General features: G+C 41.9%; 2 protein-coding genes across 7 annotated transcripts in view; both read left to right on the forward strand.

Annotated features, from left to right (window-relative positions):
• The first annotated feature begins 300 nt into the window (after window positions 1–300).
• Window positions 301–10648, forward strand: LOC116057952 (echinoderm microtubule-associated protein-like 1). Of its 6 annotated transcripts, none has more exons than XM_035995730.1 (7): window positions 301–847; window positions 4682–4879; window positions 5811–5940; window positions 8946–9047; window positions 9780–9811; window positions 10016–10042; window positions 10291–10648. In XM_035995730.1, the coding sequence occupies exons 1-7, from the start codon at window positions 688–690 to the stop codon at window positions 10563–10565; spliced, it is 924 nt and encodes a 307-aa protein (XP_035851623.1). In that variant the 5' UTR covers window positions 301–687; the 3' UTR covers window positions 10566–10648. The 6 variants fall into 6 exon arrangements, with proteins under 6 accessions (XP_035851623.1, XP_031166412.1, XP_035851621.1 ...); XM_031310552.2 differs by having other exon boundaries at window positions 308–847; window positions 8949–9047; window positions 9783–9811; XM_035995728.1 differs by lacking the exon at window positions 301–847 and adding an exon at window positions 2733–3698.
• A 3903-nt stretch (window positions 10649–14551) lies between these two features.
• evlb (Enah/Vasp-like b) overlaps window positions 14552–16857 on the forward strand; it is a 50972-nt gene continuing 48666 nt past the window's right edge. Inside the window, exon 1 of the mRNA XM_035995725.1 lies at window positions 14552–14990. Coding sequence (XP_035851618.1) covers window positions 14986–14990 — 5 coding nt within the window. The 5' untranslated portion in view covers window positions 14552–14985. The remainder of the gene's footprint in view (window positions 14991–16857) is intronic.

Below are 16857 nucleotides of genomic sequence, written 5' to 3' on the forward strand. Positions count from 1 at the left end.
TGTTGTCTTACTCTGTTGGTCTAATTACCACGTCCGGCTTATTGTCCTCTTGATGACTATAATTAATCAAGTTCTGCTCCCTAATCTCAGAATCTCATCATCCTTACAGTTCACCGGGGCTGGCCACACCGGATGGCAGCCTGATGTAAGCTCTTTTTAGGAGTGTAATTGTGCGCTTGTCTGCATCTTTGTATGCAACAGCAAATTGCGGGACCCACCCTGCTGTGTGTGTGTGTGTGTGTGTGTGTGTGTGTGTGTGTGTGCGTGCATGCGTGTGTATGTTTTCTCAGCACACAGGTCAGTAATTGTTACTCTTCGTTTCCTCCTCAAAGCAGTAGCTTATCTTTCCGGAAGTTATTTTGGGGCCTTTAATGTGAAGATGTTTTCCCTGTGTGAGGCCTCCCTGACCCCTGTCAACATACTGGAGCACTCTCTCGCACACATTCTTACTTGTCCTCCTCTGAGCTACAGATGGCTTACCAGGTCCTTAATCTGTCCTCTGAGTGACATCACCCTCTTCCTGTACCCTGCACACACTCCTCGCAGGATAGCAGGGGGGAGAGGGAGGGAGGGATAGAGCGAGAGGCGGTGGCCACTGGTGGTTTAGTGAAGGTGAATTAACCCAGCAGTGAAGCGTAGGAGACGTAGCAGGAGCACGCAGGCTCACTCCGACACTCTGTCAGGGCCATGGCAGCGGGCGTAGAGGAGGGACACACACACATGGAGGAGCTGGTGGACCAGGGCCTGGGGATGGAGGAGACGGGCCATGGCCTGCTGGGGAGGCCCTCGCTGAAGGAGAACTACAACAGTGACTGCCTGCTGGCACCTGACACTGACTTCATGACAGGTAGGCAGCTGAGTGAGTTTAGATGCTAAAGGGTCAGCTCACTCAAATGACAGAAATATGTCCTGTGGTATGTAGCTATGCAGATGGTCCGGTTTTATTCCACCTCCACCCCAATACAATGGAGGTGAATGCAACTTTGTTTGATTTTGTTGTTGGTGCTCAAAGCATAATAATATGTTTAAAACGTTCAATTCGAAGAGATGATTATCTTAAAACCTGTACAAATCAAACGCAAACTAACTGCTGGATACTGTGAGGGGCAAGTAACCAAACAGAACTGACCCTTTAAAGCGTCCTGTACGAAATGCATCTTTACTTGTTATCAACAAGAAGACATGTACACACCTCCCTCCTGCAATTTACCACAAACCGGGTGTGCATACATGTATGAGTTTGCACAGGTTTGAAAGATTTGTCACCGGAAAACGAAAAAAGAAAAAGAACGTGAAGTGCATGTGTAGTGAAGTAAGTTGAAAGGTTTACAAAAAACTGCTATACATATATATTTAGTGACTTATATTAGAATTATAAAGCCCTCCAGAACCTACTGACAAAAAGAAAACATCCTTTAGACACGTTTAGGCAGAACAAGGAGAACATATGAACAGCTTTTATTTATTCAGCCAGATTGGTTAAAAAATGTTGGTTTTGACCTCATCAGGGCAGAAATAGTAAAATAGATTAACTGCACTTTGTACTCTATAATAGCTCTTCACAACCTGTTGAATAACCTTATGAATATAGTGAACGAAAAGCCACATTTCTTGTCCTCATTTGAAATTGGCACTATGGATTTTCACTTAACCCTTACAATGCTTTATTTGAAAACAAGCAAGTTCAATTTAAACACTAGTCCTGTTATACATATCCAACGTATCACATGGCATACAGTCAAACTGTGGGTGTTACGGAATGTGCGTCGGCTGAGGAGATTTAGGGAAATGCCCCGTCCCCTTCAGGGATATTAGTAACAGTGGACTAATGTGTGAAAGATTGCTTGTGCACACATGGCCTGTATATGTCAGCATGCAGGGTGCTGCATATGAGCAGACAGATGCTGTTCCTTCATTCAAGAAACACCATCTGGGAGCAGAGATTAAAACACTGCTGCTTCTCGGAGTTATGCCTTCATGTATTTTCATTCTGCTAAAATGTATAATAGGCATATGCATTTTGAAACTGGCTGTGTGTACATGTGTGAATGTATGCGTGATGCAGGTGCAGAGATAGACTTGTTTGTGTGTTTACATTTGCATGAAAGGCGTCCAGGGAGCCTGCCTGTTCTTTGTATAGCTGAGTGAGTGCAGAGATTGAGCTCTGGGCTGTTAATTCCCTTTTACAGCACTGGGATTATGTGCTATTCTAATCTTAATCCCACATGGGGTGTGTGGAGGTGGCACGAGGATGTTGTCACATCCAGGACGAGAGGAGAAACAGAAAAGCACAGGCCTACACGCAGAGCCACAACTCTCCATGAGAGATAGATTACTGCTGGTTGCATGCTCGAATGATAACACAAGTGTTTGCCCACGGCAGATCATCCCTGATAGGAGGAAAAATTTCTCAAAAGAGTTACATCTTCCTAAGAACTGAGATTTTGTATAACATGCACCTCAGAAAAACTATACAGCAGGTTTTGAGGCTTCATAGAAACTACCTCTGGAAATGTTATCACAGCATCATGCAGTGAGTACAGTTAAATTCAAAGGTTCTCAACCTTTTTTGTCAGATGTAAACTACTCCCACATCCCTGTCACAAGAAATCAAGTACTCCATCAACAACACCCATCATTTTCCAAATGTGATAATTTCAATTGATTTAAAACTGGATGTTAACAATTAATGATTTAAACCTAGATATAATAGTGGATGTTTAGATGTTTTTTTTTCCATATGGCTAAACTGTCAATGTTTAGGTCTGTTTAGTTAAGCTTTCACACTTCAACTACAACATCAAGTGGTAGGGGCTGGACTTTTCAAGCATCGATTTTTTATTTTATTTTGACCATTACTTTAAGTTAGGCCTGATTTATCAACCATTTGTCTTTTCTCAAATGTGTATCCAATCATTTTAGCTAAATTCATCCTTCCAGCTACTAAGGCTTGCCTGCTCTGTAACCTACTGTATATAACTCTGTGGATGAACAAGATGTTTACTGCGGCGCAACACAAGAACAGGCCGCATATCAGGTTTATCTCTGCTGTTTCCTCCCAGTGTCTCCATCTCTCATAATGACATGGGGCTTATGTGTGGGGGCGTGGTCAAAGAGGCTCAGTCTGAGGGATTATCATTGTAGTCTGCAAACCCCCCCCCCCCACACACACACACACACACATGCAAGTACATGCACACACACGTGCACAGACAATTTAGGCTGAATTGAATGACCACTGAGTTTTTAAGCATTATCAACCCCACCCCCACATTTATATAAGCGAACACCCTGAGCAAAAGGGCTTTAAGCGTTCTCATACACATCACTGCGTCCCAGAGTGTGTCAGGAAACCACCAAGGAAACGTGAGAGGATCAAAACATACTGCAGATACTGTAATACTACTTGGATGCTGTAAACAGAGGCGGACAAAACACCAGAAAGGCAGCTCTGTGAGTGTGTGTGACATAAGTGGAGCAAAGAAGATAAGATCTTAGTGGACACCAGCCAGTGGAGCAAAATCAGATGGAGGGAGAGCCGGCCTATCTGACTGGAGCCAGAGGAGGAAAGAGAAGCGAGAGAGTGTGCTGCTCGCGAGAGGAGAGGAAGAGGAGGAAGACGTCGGTTGTAGTGAAGGAGGGCCCAACTGGCCAGCAGAAGAACCCTGACAACTCATCAGTGTCCATTGTCTCCCACGGTATCCACCTCTGATCTATTGTTACTGTGTTGGACTGATGATTGTAGCAGTAAAAGGAAAAATACCAAGTAGAAATTGATTGAAAGAGAAATGATAGTGTGTTAGTGACAGTGTTTTAGATGTGTTCTCTGCTACCTTTGTTTACATGCTGTGGAATGACAGGCTGGATGATCTGCTGTGTCCAGCTGTGCTGTGACCTCATTAGCTTGACTGACTTACTTACATAGGCACGAACAAGCGAAGTTAAAGAGCTAATTCCTTTCTCTGATTATGTTTTGAGCTTGTTGCCAAAAGAGATGAGCCTTAAAGGAGCATTTATGGTAGAATTCCATAAATAAATTATTAAAATTATGCTTTGGCTCAAGTTTTAGCAGATATTTGGATGTGGAAGTACTTTTTTTCTTCAGCAGTCCTCTTATGTGAGTGGATGGTTGAATAGCTCTTTCTTACTTAGTGACTGAGATTTTTTTCCTACCAAACGGTCGTATGGTTTCAGTATGAGTCAATTGCATATTCATTTCTTTCTTGGCATCTTTCTCTGTGTGTGTGTGTGTGTGTGTGTGTGTGTGTGTGTGTGTGTGTGTGTGTGTGTGTGCGTGTGTGTGTGTGTGTGTGTGTGCGTGTGCGTGTGCGTGTGCGTGTGCGTGTGGTGTGTGTGGTAATGAATCTCACTGTCGCCCTCAGTCGGTTAACAAAGTCTTACTGACTGTTGCTCTGTGAGTTTTTGTGAGTTTGCTCTTTGTTTTTTTTCTGTGAAATCTGCATATTTGAAGATATTTAGACATGGTTTGGAGGCTAATGGATGCATTGGATTCCTATGCTTATTTTAATGGATGTTAAGCATGTCATTAGTTATGTAATGTCGTTGAAAATACTGTATAACAAACAAACAACATAATCTGTGCATAAACCTGTCTATCTTATCTATCTATCTGTCTATCTATCTATCTATCTATCTATCTATCTATCTATCTATCCTTCAGATGACCGCAGCTCGGCAGCCAGTGGCCTGGACGTGGCCGACCGGCTGACCTACCTGGAGCAGAGAATGCAGATGCAGGAAGATGAAATCCAGCTGTTGAAAATGGCTCTGGCTGATGTACTCAAGAGGCTCAACATATCTGAGGAGCACCAAGCAGCTGCTGCCTCAGGTGCTCTTAGGAGACCATCAGGCGTTAAAGGTCAGCAAAGATCTGTGTGTGTGTGTGTGTGTGTGTGTGTGTGTGTGTGTGTGTGTGTGTGTGTGTGTGTGTGTGTTTGGAATGGATCAACGATGCTGTGCTTTACTGAGGGAATACAATCCAGTGTTGATCACTATGTGCTACAGTCTGACTGAGAGCAATATTATTGATTTATAAGTGACAAGTTGGTCAACATACATTAAGGCATTCATTATGCATTGTATGTTCAGCATACATCTTTGTCCTAACACATTCATGTCTAAATGATGCTAAGGGATGCTTGCCAAGATGTATACCTTTTAAGTTAAAAATTAAAATGCATACCTTGCAAATAATGATTATTGTCATTATCTGTTTATCTGCTTATTATTTCCTTGATTAAGTGTAATCAGTCAATCGATCGTTGGGTCTGTAAAATGTCAGGAAAGAAGTGAAATTGCTTGTTTTGTCCGACACTCCAAAATTCAAAGATATTCAGTTAACGATCATATAAGACAAAGAACAGTGGAAGAAATCCCTTTATGTGAGAAGCTGAAATTTAGGAATATTTAGCATTTTGACTTGAAAAGTAACTGAAATGATTACAGTATATATCAAAATACTTGCCAATTAAGCTTCTGATTAACTAATCAACTAATGGTTACAGTCCCAATACTTTTATAAAAATTGTATATAGTTCATAGAAAAAAGATGATCAACTTATATAATGTTAACAGAATCAGCTCTAAAAATCTAGTGTCAGTCGGACTCTTAGTCCATCAGGTTTCTGTAGTCAAAGACAAATATTTCTGAAAATCAGTTTAGGAAACATGTCCTAATAACTCTTTATTTTTACCACAAACAGAGTCCATTAGGTTCACCCTATTATCCGCCATACACAAAGACACATGCATCATACTTACCCCCCCCATGTGTGTGCGTGTCCACACAGCCCGGCCGGTGTCTCTACTTTTGCCCTCCAGACCGCCCATGGTGATCTCCAGCGCTGCCTCTCTGAAGAAGAGCTCCACGCTGCCCTCCAGCGCCCAAGCTAAAAACTACAGCCCAACACCGCCCCACAGGTAAAACACTGCTGCTGCTGCTGCTCAGTCTGCAGACAGGACATGATCTCACAAGACAGGCTAAGACCTACTGTACATGCAATATAAAAGATAGTTTTTTATGTTTTTATATTTGAGTATTTTCTTTATTGGTTGTTAACTGAGAGAAAGCTGTTAAGCTCTGCATCAGCATTTGTACAGTAAAACAAAAAGGTGAAAGTTGTTGATTGGTTTCTCAATGTGGGGGAAAAGAAATCACAGGGGCATTCCTTTTTAATCTCTGACAAACACACCCAGGGCAACCAGAAAGCTACACACACACACACACACACACACACACACACACACACACACACACACATACAGTATGAATGGAATACAGTTCTAACAAAGCAGCTCACAATGAAGCTTCAATTCTCATTATCTAATGTGCAAAAGCAATCAGCAGACACCCTCCATTATTCAAGAAACAGCGCACATGGATGCGCAATAATTATTCCAAACACTCACCTTAATTTCGAAGCAATAAAGCAGCAAACCATTCTCCGCTCTTTCAAATGATGGGGCCATTAGATAGCAATAGTCAGAGAGCACGATAGGTTTTCTCGGAGGTACCTTAATGTGCTGCTGCTATATCTGGAGTGTGCTGATATAATTACACAGAAAGAGGTAAATCACCATTCACTTAAGGCTGTCCGTTCAGTGTTAGGATGAAGTGAGAAGCATCATCATCATCATCATCATCACCACCACCATCATCATTCGCAGCTGTGGGTTTCTCTCCACTCTCATCTCAGCTTTTCTCTCCACTAATTCATCTCACCCTCTGACGTCTTTCTCTCTCATTCACATTGATGTCCGCTTCACTCGTTGCCTCCTGTAACAGTTGCTTCCCATCCGGCTGTTGCCATATCTGTTTTCATTGATTGTCTTTTGCATGTATTCATCACATAGATTTAAAGTAAAACATATTCAAAAAAAACCCAGTGACCACCACAGTGGGTTCATTATTACAGTTACATGTCTGCAGCCGAGCATTGTTCAAAACCACAGCACTATTTTAAATTCTAACAGTTTCCAGAAATATGTCATTCCAAGGAAATTTGTTTAAATTGATGCATGAGACATTCACATTTTGCCATCTGACATGTTGCACCTGTAAAAACACAAAAATCATCTCAGGTTTCACTGTAATGTTTCACTCAATATGTGTGATTTAGAACTGTAGAACGCAGAATATAGACTGTGTGGAACTGAGTGGAAAACTAATAATATACAATAATTTCACAGTAAGGGCGAAACATAGGGGAGCAAAGTGCTTATTGAGCCTGAAGCAGCTGTATAGAAGCAAATTGATAATGCATAATCATTTTCATTTGATCAGCAACTAAATAGCCAATGTGAAATGTAACTAATACTTAAATGTCAATGTTAATACTTTAGCATATAACTAATAACTAATGTTGAAATGTGTTAATAAAATAAAATACCGTCGGATTCATAGCAGTGAAATATTTTGCACAACTTGAAATGAACTGGAAATTCCAAAGGCAGGAATTCAAACCACATACGTTCAGACAGATGGTTTTCAAAGTAAAATTTTTCAATTTTAAACCCACATTGTGTAATTTTTTGAGATGATTCTTAGCAAAAAACCCTGTGTTCTTTCACAAATATGTATACTCATTCATGCGTAATTACTTCTACCAACCAATCAAAGTATTCTCGTAAGCGTAGAATCTGACATTCAGAATCATTCAGAATACATAGGAGCAACTCGCTCGAATGATGGCAGCCATGTAGCGCCACCATCTTTAAAATACATTAGCCAAAGAGGGACATACCTCTGCATTTCGCCCTCTTACACCTAATGGCACCGTGACGATTGCCAGGGGGAGATTACTCACCAGGGAAGCGAAAAAGAGAATTAAAACGACAACGCGACAGGCAAAGCAACAAGCCCAAAGTTAATATTGGAGTGGCTAGAACAGCTGCGCGTAAACGATGGAGAGAGCTAATTTTGGGTTCGGCCACCGTAGGAGGAAGGGCTAGAAAGATACTCAGTTGGTTGTCATATACAATTTCACCGCTAGATGGGAGAAATTCTTACACAATGTAGCTTTAAAAGTATTTAGAAAAGAGAAAAATGAATATTGAAATCCTTTCTGCCTTTCTTTGCTTTCATAGTATTGACATAAAAATAAAACTGCCAACAGCACACAAAGGTGCCACCAAGACGCAGTGGGAAAAACATTACCAATTTTACTGTAAAAGCTTGATCCACCTTCATTCCCATCAACCCTGTTACATCCTGTTACATCCTGTGACACCAGTTAACCCTTGTGTTAGCTTCCCGCTGACCATGTCAATTTTTGTTTTTCTGGGTCAAAATTAAAAATTATAACTTTTTTTTCAACGTTTGTTTTTTCGACACTTTTGTGGCTTTTCGCCTTGTTTTTGTAAAAAAAAATTACAATTTTTTTGTCACTTTTTCCAATGTCTGTCGATTTTTTTCTGCGCTTTTTTGAAGTTTTTGTTGTTTATTCAACCTTCTATCAATTATTTTTCTTCAAATGCTATAAAATTGAATAAAACAAAGTAAAAGTAGTGAACAGATCATTTATTTAACTTGTGAAAAGCGTTGTATGGAACCATCCACGTTACTTTTTTTTGACAATTTGGTTGAAAGAAACAATAACTTCTGATATAGAAACTTTTTGTTAATGGGTCAAATTTGACCCAAGGACAACAGGAGGGTTAAGTTCACTTTCCCAAACCTCATATCTAAATGTCTTCATCTTAGTGGCTGACATGTTGGATTTGTCATTTCCTCTGGACTGAGAGGTTTCATGTCCGTCGTTGAATGGCCAGTGTGTGTGTGGTTTATGAGTCTCATTTTCAGTAACATGGAGGATGGGACACGTTCTGCTGCTGCAGCCCCAGTATATGTTAGATGCATTTTAAAATAAAATCCTAAAAACAAAAGAGCCATGACCTTACAGTGACAGTATTTTTTCTTTTTCTTCCAGTGGTGTGAAGAGCCCCCCAGGTAGCGTGAAGGACAGTCCATGCAAGACCGCTAAACGACCCACCTCTGCAGCCTCCACCTGTAAGAAACCTCCGGAAGGGTGAGAAGCTGTTCCTAAATCAAATCAATGTTCTTTTTAACCCTGACATCCTGTTTTTTGTGAAAACACCTCAAACCACAAAGGGACATTACTTTCTCAAAGCCAGTAGACAGCGTTGTAGTACGTCTCAAGTACGTCTCAAGACCACTTTTTGAAGGTCTTGTCTTGGAATCGACCGTTTTTTACTCAGACTTGTCTCAGTCTCAGATAAAGAGGACTCTGCATTTTATTTCAAGACTGGTCAAGACCACAACTGCCTTTTGATTTTTTTTTCAAGGCATTTCTCATGATACACTTATGGCAATAAAAGAGGTGAATGAAGAAGAATCTTAAAATGTTTTTTTGTGGGAATGTGGATCTTTCAGATCAATTTAAGGAGTGCCTAAGGTTAGTATTTTCCACATTTTATTGCCGCATGTAGTGTGGGACTCGCACTAGTCTGGTCTTTGTCTTGACTCGGTCTCAACCCCTCAAAGTCTTCATCTTGTCTCGTTCTCGATACACTCTGATCTTGGTCAGGACCTGGTTTAGGTGGTCTTGACTATAACACTGCCAGTAGATAGGATGCTTCACTGTTTGGTCAACCTGAAACTGATCTCTCTCTTTCTGTGTCATTGTATCTCATACTGTTTCCCTCTCCTTCTCCTGTCCTCTTCTGTATCCATATCAAATCCCCCCCCTCTCTCTCTCTCTCTCTCTCTCTCTCTCTCTCTCTCTCTCTCATTAAAACAGCAGCAAGTCCAAGGAGGCTGCAGTAAGTGTCGGTAAGTGAGCACTCTCCCTGCTTCCCTGCAGTTGTCTTTTTTTTCCCGGCTGCATCTGGCTGCCTCATTACAAGAATGTAAAACAGCTGCTGATTAAGCCTCTATGTGAAAAAAAGAAAAGTGATTTAGCGAACGACTGGCGTGACAGTGGTATTGTTTGCTGCATGTAAGTGAATGGGACCTCTCTGTATTGTTTCTGTGCAGGGACAAGGCGTGTGACACACTGCAAAGGTAGGATTCATCCCTATCAATATACGTATCTATACTATCTTGTGTTTGAGCTGTTATTTTATCCGTCATTTTTTTTGTCACATCTCACCATGACTTGTGTGCCTTCCCCTCACCCCTTGCACCTTTGTTTTTGTTTTTTTCTAACCCTAACCTGACCTCCGTCCTCCGTTCTAACCCTTCCCGCTGACCGGCCTCCCCCCACTTGTCTGTTCACTCACCCTCCTCACCTCATTTCACCATTCACTTAGTGACTATGCAGATCTATCTGAGCCCCCTCACAAGAAAGACTGGATCTTCTGAGACCGCCAAATCCCCCGCCGCTGTGCCTGTCAACAGAGGGCCCACGGCGACACCTAACAACCCTCAGGCAAGGGGGGGCAGCAAGCTAGAGGGAAAGAAGACGACCCCATCCTTCACCTTAAACCTGCAGAAAACCACAACCAGCCAGAGCACAGCGCAGGACACATCCAGCTACAAGAGCCCCCTCAAATCACCCAGCCAATACTTTCAGATTTGTTACTGAGGGTAGAGATAGATTTGCTACACCTTTGCTATCAACCACTTGAACAGAAACTGTGAATAACTTTCTTCCATTGTTGATAAAAAAAAGAGAATCTGATTTTAAAATGGGGATGATTGCACTGCTGACACGATTTACCTCTTTAGTGCATCCTGACTTTGTTGCTTTTGGGTATGTGTACAGCATTTCAAAACATTTCCAAGTTTGAGTAACTGTGAATAGTGTTTTATGGCATGGCTATTTATTAAAAGGATAGTACAGTTTGAGAGCTTAAATGCATTTTTAGCCTCCTCTAAGACCACAGCAGGCATAGATCCAGTTCTCACTGCTGTGTGTGTGTGTGTGTGTGTGTGTGTGTGTGTGTGTGTGTGTGTAAACATTTTCTTTGTCATTCTATATGTGAAGTTTGTAAAGCAAGGATGTGTCTGTAGTTTTCGTTGAGCCCTGACTGTGTTTGATGTCACTGAGTCTGTCTCATTCCTGTGTGCTGTGATGTTTCCTGTTGTTTTGTAGTTAATGTTCCACTTTAAGTATAACTGAAGTACAGTGTGTACCAGAATCAGTAAAAAAAAAGGCTCATTCTAGTTCAGGACAAACAATAAAAGAACTATGATCACCAATGGGATGACTTTTTCCTTTTATTACACTAAAAGTGTGTGTGTGTGTGTGTGTGTGTGTGTGTGTGTGTGTGTGTTTGTGTGTGTGCAGGGTCCTGCCTGTGGCTGGTACCTTATTGACCTGACTAAATGAAGAGTTTATATTCCAGCAGAGATCCTGGTACACTATGTGCTGCGTGTTCCTGTTGTGTTTAGGTCCAATCAGCCCCCTGGAGAGCAAGAAAAGTGCAGTCACCTTAATCAGGCGTTAAAGCCCTTTTCTGATGATGAGAACAGTCTTTACAAAGTGACTGTAGGGTATAAATGGCCACTGAACATTTTGATGAGCAGGAAATTGCTGAAAATCATGTGCCATAACCTTTTCAGTTGCATAAACAGTCAAATGAAGACTTATGGAAAATGCTAGCTGTGCCTGGTGCAACATTTTCCACTCCCACTGTAAGTAACATTTAGGATTTTATTCACTCCAATGAAGCTTGAGTCAAAAGTGGACTGTGTTAAAGGTCCCATGACATGCTGCTTTTTGGATGCTTTTATATAGGCCTCAGTGGTCCCCTAATACTGTATCTGAAGTCTCTTTCCCGAAATTCAGCCTTGGTGCAGAATAACAGCCACTAGAGCCAGTCCCACAATGAGCTTTACTTACTATGTGCCATTTCTGTGTCTGTAGCTTTAAATGCTATTGAGGAGGAGAGGGGGGGGCAAGGTGGAGGGTGGGGGTGTGGCCTTGACCAACTGCAACTTTGCTTGTTTGCAAACCATGATGTCTATCTCTTTCTCATGGGCGGGCCAAATTCTCTGTGCGGGCAAAGCAGAGAAAGGGGAGGTAACCTTGCTCCTTATGACATCATAAGGAGGAGATTCCAGATCGGCCCATCTGAGCTTTCATTTTCTCAAAGGCAGAGCAGGATACCCAGGGCTCGGTTTACACCTATCACTATTTCTAGCCACAGGGGGACCATAGGCAGGCTGGGGGAACTCATATTAATGTTAAAAAACCTCATAACGTGACATTTTCATGCCAAGGGACCTTTAAGGTAAGGTATATTATGGTTACTCAGCACATTCTATTAAATTCCCACACAGGCAGTTACTCAGTCTGTGGGGATTTGGCTTTAGGAACCAGAGGGTTGCCAGTTCAACTCCCCATGGGCACCAAGTACAGAGTGTGGACTGGTAGCTTAAGAGGTGCCAGTTTGCCTCCTGGGGACTGGCGATGTGTCCTTGAGCAAGGCACCGAACACCCAACTGCTTGGGGTGCCATCCTGTGAGGCAGCCCCCTCACTAAAAGTGTGTGTGTGTGTGTGTGTGTGTGTGTGTGTGTGTGTGTGTGTGTGTGTGTGTGTGTGTGTGAAAAAAAAAAAAAAAAAATTATATATATATATATATATATATAACAATCTTCACTGATCTAAACTTGGAGACTGGACTGATTAGGAGCATACATCCTGACAATGTAGAAACAGTTTTAGACTTGTTTGGAAATAAAATAAGAGTGATATCTCACTGTGATGTATTGTAAGCTCAAAGTGTACACAGCCTCAGCGCCCTCCTGTGGAGATAAAGACCAAAGACCCAAACAGGGTCATCAGAAAAAGGTAACATCCTATGAATATTAAAGTTGCACAAGGAAATCCATATCAACTTAATAAAATAAAAGTTCCTTTACAGCACAAGCTGAACTTTTTCATGATCGCCAAGCCAATGTGTGGCTGCCCAGTATGACCTGAGTGGAAATTCTTGTGCTCTTTGAAAATTAGGAGGGCCTCTGCTGGTGAGAAGGAAAACCATACTAGGTTTGATTTAATGCTTGAGATGTGGCATAAGCCTGCATTGTCATAAAATGGTACAATTGTGTACTTAACAATTGTATTTATGATTCAAAACTAAAGAAAAAACACTTAAAATAAATTTATATATATTTTATTGTATATTTTTTTTAGTTTGCAGGAGTTCTGTCTTGTGCAAGCTTTTAACAAAACAAATTGACAGCAGTAATACAACAACATAATACATTGACCTGTAATTATTATTATTTTTTTTTTTTCATTTATCCAGGTAAGTCGATTGAGAACAAAGTCTCATTTGCAACAACAACCTGTCACATTCACACAGTTACACATTCATACCTGGAAGCTGCCCAGTACAACCGCAGTCTGATCTGCTGGCCACTGAGCAGCTCCACTGGAGCAGTTGGGGTTAAGGGCCTTGCTCAAGGGCACCTCAGTGGTGGTAATGAGGGAGGGACAAGCGCTGCTCTTTTACTTTCCCCACCCAGATTTTTTTCCTATCGGTCTATAGCGACCTCCAGGTCACAGGCTCACTCCTTTAACCACTAGGCCACCACTGCCCGAGTAGTTCTTTCTTGACGCTAACACTCACTTATGCCCTGGCCCTGACGTCCAGATAGATAGATGTGTGTGGCTTCAATCTTTTTTTTTCTTTTTTTTCTGCAAATATGCACACATCTGCATCATTTCAAACACACAACACTAGTGTTTCATAATAACATTAGTCTTTGAGAAAACCTCAGATGAACTGATCTCCAGTGGAGATTTATCTGAGCCTGTCTGTCCTCCATGTGAGGGAGCAGCAGCTGCTGTTGCAGACAGAGACAGATGTTAGCTGGTCGATGCTGGCAACTGGCAGGTGTGTGCGCCACATACTGTACACTGTCTGTTCTTTTATACAGTATAGGCTACAGCATCACATTGTGTCTATTAAGGCCAAATACTGTATAATTATGTACAGCAGCATGCAGTATTATACCTTAAGTCAACAGTAAAAGAGTTATAAGAAGGGAAAATGAATGAGAGGACATAGAAGACAAAGTAGCTATGACAGATTTAAACAATGATTTTAATTAAGTGTTTATTCATTATATCAGACGGAAAGAAATATAAAAAAATATTCATTCACACACTCAAAATACAAGATCTGATTATTGTTTCACACACACACACACACACACACACACACACACACACACACACACACACACACACACACACACACTATAATAAACAATACGTACAATACTATTTCTGCAGGGTCTTAAAGGCTTAAAGTATTTGTGGTAATCGTTGTATTTTATATCCAATCATACTACGGTTCCTGTAAAGCTGTTCATTGTTTTGCAGCTGAATAAAATAATTTTAGAACAGTATGAGTGTTATTTTTATTTAGACAAAAAAATATATTGCTTTTCAATTTTGACAGAACTTATTCTTAAAGAAGACGGTGTGCGGTATAGGCTACCTGCCTGCACGGCAGCTGCGTGCAGACCGAGGGCGCTACCGTGCAGCAAAACCAGCAAGACTTGATATTTCAGCAGCCGTCTCTCTCTCTCTCTCTCTCTCTCTCTCTCTCTCTCTCTCTCTCCATCCAGCCTCCCAGTGGTTGAAGGGAGGAAAAGATGGCACCTCAGAAGCCGCTGTCAGCCACTCCGCCCGGCTTCTCGTCCTGCGGACAGCGGCGTACTTCCCTCTGAAATGGCCTCGGCCGAACCACCAGCCGCCTGACAAGACACCGGATAACATTTTCATTTCTTATTTTTTAAAAGCCAGACCTTTAAAACTGTGGGCATCCGTGCAGCATTTTCCACACCCTGTCGCCTTTTCCACCCTCAACATCTGCACATCCAGCCGGCTGCAGGCTTCGCTGGCAGCATCGCTGTTTTTTTTAATAAAACACCCAGAGGTGCTGCTGCTGCTACTGGATCCTTTTACTAGAACTCAACTCAAGGACAAAGCACCGAGCACACAGAAAACATTATTCATCTCATATAAACGGACAGGAGAGGAAAGATGAGGTAAGCAGAAGCATGCGTTGCTCGTTTGCTGCACAATAAAGCGCAGACTGCTCTGATTCACTGCGCATCATTATGGGATATTAAAGGATATAGCAAGATAAGCCAAAACATCCTATTAACGGGCGTACTGTTCGTTTCACTGGCGCAGTTTCATGCAGAGGCCTGTGATGTGCATGTGACCGCAGCACAAAAGGTGTATCACAGGACCACGCGCCTTTATTGACCGGCAGGTCACCTGTTGGCTGACACAAGAGGAGCGGCTGCTCTCAGATCAGCACATATACAGCCGTTAACACACTGCGAGAAGGCTTTGATGTGAAACCAGCTAACATCCCTGTCTCCAGCTCGCTCTGTGATGTGTCACGTGGAGGTTGTCTGCAGAGAAAAAGAGGTGTTGTCATGGAAACCAGACTACACGTGCAGAATTGTTATAAGCGTCATGATACTTAATTGCGACACATATCTGATCACTGGATTCACAAAGCAGCCACATGTGTTTCATCTTTATAAGCACACCTATGTGTGTACACCCACACACATGGAACCCACATGCGCATGCACGCGCACACACACCTTCCCAGCTGAGGACCAATCAGCTGAGAGCATCCACACACTTGTCTCAGGGATGCAAGCACTGGTTTTACTGGCTGAGGGCCTATCAGGTGAAATGTTACTGGTAGGACCCAACCGTGCAGCCAATCAGCTGCGAGCCTGCTGCTACACAGATGTGGGTGGGGCTCCAGCAGTTGGCACAGGTTCACCATGAACAGGAGGAACCCTGATCTGACTCTAATTGCTGTTGGCTTTGAAATCTGTGAGTGAGTGTGTGTATCAAGGTCAGAGTGGGATTTAGCCACCAGGGTGCCATAGGTCAGGTTAGTGTCTCTTTTAACAAGCAGCCCTCAAACTCTTACTGTTACTCTCTCTCTCTCTCTCTGTGCTGCTGCTATCTCTACAGTTATTTCAGCTCGCTGTTATATATTGATGGTACCAAACATGCTCTTATATGGCTTGTGCCGTTGAGCAAGGCTCTTTATCCTCATGTACTGTAGCCTGCTGTAGAATGATGTAAATTAGACAAATGCCTTAAACATAACTTGTAAAACCCAGGACCACACCTGAATATATTTGTCTTACTTTATAGTGCATACTTATTGCTCTGTATATAGTATGCACTACTAATTCTCACAGTATAGTACTGTTTTTTCCCCATGTGGTACACAAGACATTATTTTGCACTAACAGAAAATGATAAAAGACTTCAATCAAACCACATTTATGAAATATCACTGTCAAGTAAGTTTTATAAACAGACAGCTAAATGATTTTTCAGAGATTGTATTTTTTTCTGAGCTGTTTTACCACCATCCACAATTTATTTTTTTTTCCTTTATGTATTGCATTATGGGAAGATACTGTAGCGTACACTCTCAAATCAAATGTTTTTTTTTTAGTATGCAAGCAGACTGACTTTTCCAGTTAACTTTAATCTGTCACTTAAACAACAACTGCTTAGAACTACTATGTATGGACTTTTGACACATTTTCTTCCTGCATTGGAGCTTTTGTCTGATGTAAATTACCCTGACAAGCTGTCAGCTGATAGACTAAATATTTTAGGTTTTGTCTGACAGCCACTTAGATGCTCAGCTGTGATTTAGAACGAGTGATTCTGTGCTTTACAGAGGTGCTCTGTAGGTGGCAACACAGACTGTGACTTACCACAACAAGCCAGTATTCCATACCGTTTGTTGCAGCCCAGCTGGGTGCATGTGAATGTGTCTCTGCTTGTCAGTGTGTGGTCCGGTTGTATCTTCCTCTCTCTGTCCACATGTTGGTAGTGTGACAGTGTTTGTTTGGTAGAACA

The sequence above is a fragment of the Sander lucioperca genome, chromosome 19, assembly GCF_008315115.2.
Source record: "Sander lucioperca isolate FBNREF2018 chromosome 19, SLUC_FBN_1.2, whole genome shotgun sequence".
Classification (NCBI taxonomy): domain Eukaryota; kingdom Metazoa; phylum Chordata; class Actinopteri; order Perciformes; family Percidae; genus Sander; species Sander lucioperca.